Source organism: Scyliorhinus torazame, chromosome 16 (genome assembly GCF_047496885.1).
Source record: "Scyliorhinus torazame isolate Kashiwa2021f chromosome 16, sScyTor2.1, whole genome shotgun sequence".
Taxonomy (NCBI): domain Eukaryota; kingdom Metazoa; phylum Chordata; class Chondrichthyes; order Carcharhiniformes; family Scyliorhinidae; genus Scyliorhinus; species Scyliorhinus torazame.
This window is the reverse complement of record NC_092722.1, coordinates 85,878,609-85,884,973: the sequence shown is the minus strand read 5'-3', so window position 1 is coordinate 85,884,973 and position 6,365 is coordinate 85,878,609. Positions and strand designations below refer to the sequence as shown.

The following is a 6,365-nucleotide window of genomic DNA, read 5'->3' as shown; positions in this document are numbered from 1 at the left end:
TCCTCAGTACTGACCCTCCAACAAGTGCAGCGCTCCCTCAGTACTGACCCTCCAACACTCACCGATCCTTCAGGTCGACACGGACATAGGCATGGGCGAGTCCATTCCCTGTTTTGCAGAGGAGGGAGAGGCACTCTGAGAGGATCTCGATGGTTAAGGGGTGTATTTCAGGCTGCAGAAAGAGAATTTAGTCACTGGTGTGAAGAGAGGCCGGAGGACGTGTCCTCGATTACCGCTCATACACAGAGATGCTCACAAGCACACACACATACAAATGCTCACAAACACACACACATAGATGCTCACAAGCACACACACATACAAATGCTCACAAGCACACACACATACAGATGCTCACACGCACACACCAATGCTCATGAGCACCGACAATCATGCACACACAGACGCTCACACGCATGCAGACAAACTCGCATGCAGACACACAGATAGTCACGCACACACATCGATGCTCACGCGCACTGACACTCGCGTGCACACAGACGCTCACAGGCACACACGTACGCACAGGCACTCACAGGCACACACTCATGTAGATGTACACACACGCGCGCACCTATGCTCACACGCACCTACACTCACACATGCACACCAACCCTCACATTCATAGACACCAAACACACAGGTGTGCTCACACACAGATGCTCACACACAGATGTTCACACACAGAGGCGCTCACATGCACACACATACACACCCACACATGTAGATGCACACACACTCACCGATGATCACACGCACCTACACTCACACATGCAAACCAACCCTCACATTCATAGACACCAAACACACAGGCGCACACAGATGTGCTCACACACACAGATGCTCACACACACACAATCACGCGCACAGAGACGCTCACATGAACACACATAGACGCTCCCACACACACAAAGATGCTCACACATACAGATGCTCACATATACACACACAGACAAATGCTCACACACACACCAATGCTGACATGCACGTACACATACCGACGCTCACATGCACACACCGACCGCACACACACACAGCCGCTCACACACATACATGCACCCAGACGCTCACACGTAGTCACTCTTGCGTCACACACAGATGCTCTCACACACCAATGCTCATGCATATCCGCACTGATATTCATGCGCACACAGGCACTCACACGCATACACACAGATTCTCTCACACATGTAGATGCGCACACACATGCACCGATGCTCACACGTGCACAATGACCATCACATTCACACACACATACGCTCACAGGCATGCACACACAGATGCTCACACACACACTGTCATGTGAGAGTACCTTTAAGAAATGGGCGTTTAAGAAATGGGTGTTTATAAAAATAGCTGTAGTGGATGTACCTTTAAGAAATGGGTGTTTATCAGTGATGTCAGAGTGTGAGTGGAGCTGGGCTGTCTGTCTGCTTTACTTTCGTTTTAAGCTGTTTGTTACAGGGTGTGTTTTAGTTTCGCTTTTGAGAGCTGGATAGCTGCAGGCAAAGCAAGGAGCTGCATAAGGATCTCTCTCTGCAATCTAAAGACAGTCTCCAGATCAATTGGGTGATTTCAAAGTGCTGACTGCTCTCAGTAGTGAATTTAAACCTGATCTCTGTTAAAAAGGGTCTTTTGTCTTATGGATGTTAAGAAGGAAAGATTAAGGTTTACTTATAGAATATTGCATCTGTGGGGAGTATTGGTGTTGATAGTTGTTGAGATGTTTACTGTGGGTTGATAAAGTGTTAACTGGTTTCATAAATAAACATTGTTTTAATTTAAAAGTACTGTGGATATCTGGTGCATCACACCTGCAAGTAGGTCCGTGTGCTCCCCACAACCACAATCTATTAAAAGTTGTGGGTCAGGTTAACTCCATGAGACACTTTGGGGTTCTCTAAACCCTGGCCCATAACAACAGACACACAGATGCTTACACACACACACAGACGTTCACGCACGCACACACGTTCACACAAACACATGCATGCAGACAGACGGCTCACACACAGGCATTCACACAAACACACGCACGCAAACAGACACTCATATGCACACAGACAAATACACGCACGCAGACAGACGCTCACACGTAGTCATACAGACACACACAGACACTCATGCGCACACACACGGAGGCTCACACAGACGCTCAAGCCTACCCGCACTGACACTCATGCGCACAGACGCTCACATGCACACACACACACGCTCCCACACATGTACGTACACACACACATGCACCGACCCTCACATGCACACACGCACATAGATGCTCACACACATACAGATGCTCACACATACAAAGTCACTCACACAAGACCACACATGCGCACACACAGACACACGCATGCAGACAGACGCTCACACGTAGACACTCACACAGACACGCAGGCGGTCACACAGAAGCTCATAAGCACACAGATGTCACACACACACACACACACACGCACACGCACACGCACCAATGTTCATGCGCACCATCACTCACATGCACACACAGACAGATACTCACACACATTTTTTATTCAGAAGATGGCGCCGGAGCGAGGCGACTCCCTGCGAGCTCTCCCCAACAGATCCATGTTTTACTTAACTTATACTCATTCTAATCTTTTAAAATTGAATTCTAAGACTAACATATTACTAACCTCTCTCTTTTCCCTATCATGTATTTTCTTTTATTCCTTTTTCTTCCCGTGTACCTAATGATCTGTTGAGCTGCTCGCAGAAAAATACTTTTCACTGTACCTCGGTACACGTGACAATAAACAAAATCCAATCCAGACGCTCACACCTCACACACCCACACAAACGCTCACACACACACACATGCTCACACACACATGCTCACACACACACAAACACACAGAGGCTCACGCACACAGACGCTCACGCACACACATACCGATGCTCACACACACACACCGACGTTCATGCCTACCCGCACTGACACTCATGCGCACACAGACGCTCACATGCCCACACACAAACACACATAGAAGCTCACACACATGCTCCCACACATGTAGGTACACACACGCGCACCGATGCTCACACGTGCTCACCGACCCTCACATTCACACACATGCTCACAGGCACACAGACGCATACAGATGCTCATACCCAAACGCTCCCACACATGTAGGGGAACACACACACACCGATGCTCACATGTGCACACCGGCCCTCACAGGCACACACACAGACGCTCACACAGGCGCTCACACACAGACAGGCGCTCATATACAGATGCATGCAGGTGCACACAGACATGCACACACCCACACGACACTTACACAGATGCTCACACACACATACAGACATTCACACACACAGTCATTCACACACACACAAATGCTCACACATGCACGCAGACAGATGCTCACACACGCACAAGACACTCAGTTGCTCACACACATACAGATGCTCACATACAAAGTCACTCACACACCTACAGGCACACAGGCACACGCACGTAGCCAGATGATCACACGTAGACACTCACACATACATACAGATGCTCGCACACACACACAGATGCTCACACACACACACAGATGCTCACACACACACACACGTCCACACATACAGACACTCATACACAGACAGACATCCACAGGTTCACACACACACACTGATACACAGTCACGCACACATAGACACGCACACACACACACAGGCAGAAGATCACACACACACACAGATGCTCACACACACAGATGCACACACATACACGGATACTTGCTCACACACACAGATACTCACTCACACACACACACAAATGCCCGTGCACACAGATGCTCACGCACATAGATGCACAGACACGCAGATGCGCACACACAGATACCCGCACACACGCACATCGATGCTCATGCGCACACACACAATCCTCATGCGCAACGACACTCACGCGCACACAGACGCTCACACACACATACATACCGACTTTCATATACTCACACACACACACAGACGCTCACACACACAGCGTTTTTTAAATTTAGAGTACCCAATCCATTTTTTCCAATTGAGGGGCAATTTAACGTAGCCAATCCACCTATCCTCCACATCTTTGGGTTGTGGGGGCGAAACCCACGCAAACACGGGGAGAATGTGCAAAATCCACACGGACAGTGACCCAGGGCCGGGATTGAACCTGGGACCTCGGCGACGTGAGACAGCAGTGCTAACCCACTACGCCACCGTACTATCGCTCACACACACAGATGCTCACGCACGCACAGACGCTCACACACATGAAATTAAAATGAAAAATGAAATCGCTTATTGTCACAAGTAGGCTTCAAATAAAGTTACTGTGAAAAGCCCCTAGTCGCCACATTCCGGCGCCTGTTCGGGGAGGCTGGTACGGGAATTGAGCCGTGCTGCTGGCCTGCCTGGGTCTGCTTTAAAAGCCAGTGATTTAGACCAGTGTGCTAAACCAGCCCCTGCCGCTTTCACACACTCATACAGACGCTCACATACAAAGTCACTCGCACACATACACGCACTCAGACACACACTCACGCAGACGCTCTCATGTACACACAGACACTCACACACAGACACACAGGCAGTCACAGAGATGCATACACACACCGATGCTCATGCACACAGACACTCACCTGCACACACACAGACGCTCACACACACAGACGCTCCACAAGAATGTTCACACACACAAACACAGATGCACACACACACACACACACACGGATGCTCACACACACAATGTTCGCACAAACACACTGATGCTCACACACACACCGACGCTTATGCCTACCCACACAGACGCTCACATGCATACACACAAACGCTCACACACACCCGCGCACCGATGCTCACACGTGTATACCGACCTCCACAGGCACACACAGACGCTCACACACAGAAGCTCATAGACGCACAGGTGCTCACATACAGATGCACACTTGCACACATGACACTTACACAGATGCTCAAACACACATACAGATGCTCACACACAAAGGCGTTCACACACACAAGACACTCACACACACAGACGCTGACATGCACGCAGACAGACGCTCACACATAGACACACAATCACATTCACAAAGACACAGATGCTCACACGCACTCGAAACGCTCATGTAGACCTGCACCAACGCTCACACGCATACACAGATGCTCCCACACACATAGATGCTCTCGCAAACCCACACACATAGATGCTCACGCACCCAAGCGCGCACAGATGCTCCTGCACACACAGGCACTCGCACATACAGACACAGATGCTCACACACCCACACATATACAAACATGGACGCTCACACACTGACACCAGGGCACATGCCAGCACAGACGCTATGCTGTCTCTCAGCTCTTGGCACCTGGTCTGGTCGGCCTTCTTCACTGCCCGACCTCTCCATGAGGGAGCCTAAATCATCCCGGCTCTCATTGTCTGTGTCGGGGTCAGATTCAGACATTGTCGAAACAGCTGGGGCTCAGCAGACTGGTCCTGGAAGAGTGGGAAAGAAGAGGATGAGGTTGGTCACTCGAATAAATCCATTATCACTCACCCCACTCCTGGTTCCTCCCTCCTCTCTGTGTCTCTCTGTCTCTATCCCCATCGCTCTCTATCTGTTTCTCGGTCACTCTCTCTAACTCTCGCTCTCACTCTGTCTGTCTTTCCCTCTGTCTGTCTGTCTCTCGGTCACTCTCGGTGTCTGTCTGTCTCTGTGTCGGTCTGTCTGTCTGTCTCTCTCTCTCTCTGTCTGTGTCGGTCTCTCTGTGTCTGTCTCTCGGTCACTCTCTCTCTCTCTCTGTCTGTCTGTCTCTCGGTCACTCTCTCTCTGTCTGTCTGTGTCGGTCTCTCTGTGTCTGTCTCTCGGTCACTCTCTCTCTCTCTCTCTCTGTCTGTCTCTCGGTCACTCTCTCTCTCTGTCTCTCGGTCACTCTCTCTCTCTCTGTCTGTCTGTCTGCCTCTGTCTGTCTCTCTCTGTGTCTGCCTGTCTCGCTCTCTCTCTGTTTGTCTCTGTCTCTCTGTGTCTGTCTGTCTGTCTGTCTGCCTCTGTCTGTCTCTCTCTGTGTCTGCCTGTCTCGCTCTCTCTCTGTTTGTCTCTGTCTCTCTCGGTCTGTCTCTCTCCTTGTATCTCTCGGTCTCACTCTTCTCTCTTCGCTTCTGTTTCTCCGTTGCCCTGGGAGACCGGGTGGGCGGGGCGCTCTTCGGGTCACGGGGTCAGTGGGTGTTTTGATGTCACGAGGAGGGGCGTCATGGGGCGTGTCCCAAGCCCTCGGGGACCGGTGGGCGGTGGCGCATGCGCATTGGTCCCCAGTTGGTGGTGGTGGTGGCGGCGGCGGCCGCGTCCAGGGGCGGGGCTCCAGGAGTCAGA

General features: G+C 50.9%; 1 protein-coding gene across 1 annotated transcript in view; it reads right to left on the bottom strand.

The window, feature by feature from the left end:
* The window catches only part of lrrc23 (leucine rich repeat containing 23), a 40,753-nt gene extending 34,669 nt beyond the window's left edge, over positions 1 to 6,084 (bottom strand). The window contains exons 1-2 of the mRNA XM_072477591.1: positions 5,364 to 6,084; positions 63 to 172 (exon numbers count right to left, since the gene is read on the bottom strand). Coding sequence (XP_072333692.1) covers positions 63 to 172; positions 5,364 to 5,459 — 206 coding nt within the window. The 5' untranslated portion in view covers positions 5,460 to 6,084. The remainder of the gene's footprint in view (positions 1 to 62; positions 173 to 5,363) is intronic.
* Positions 6,085 to 6,365: the final 281 nt, after the last annotated feature.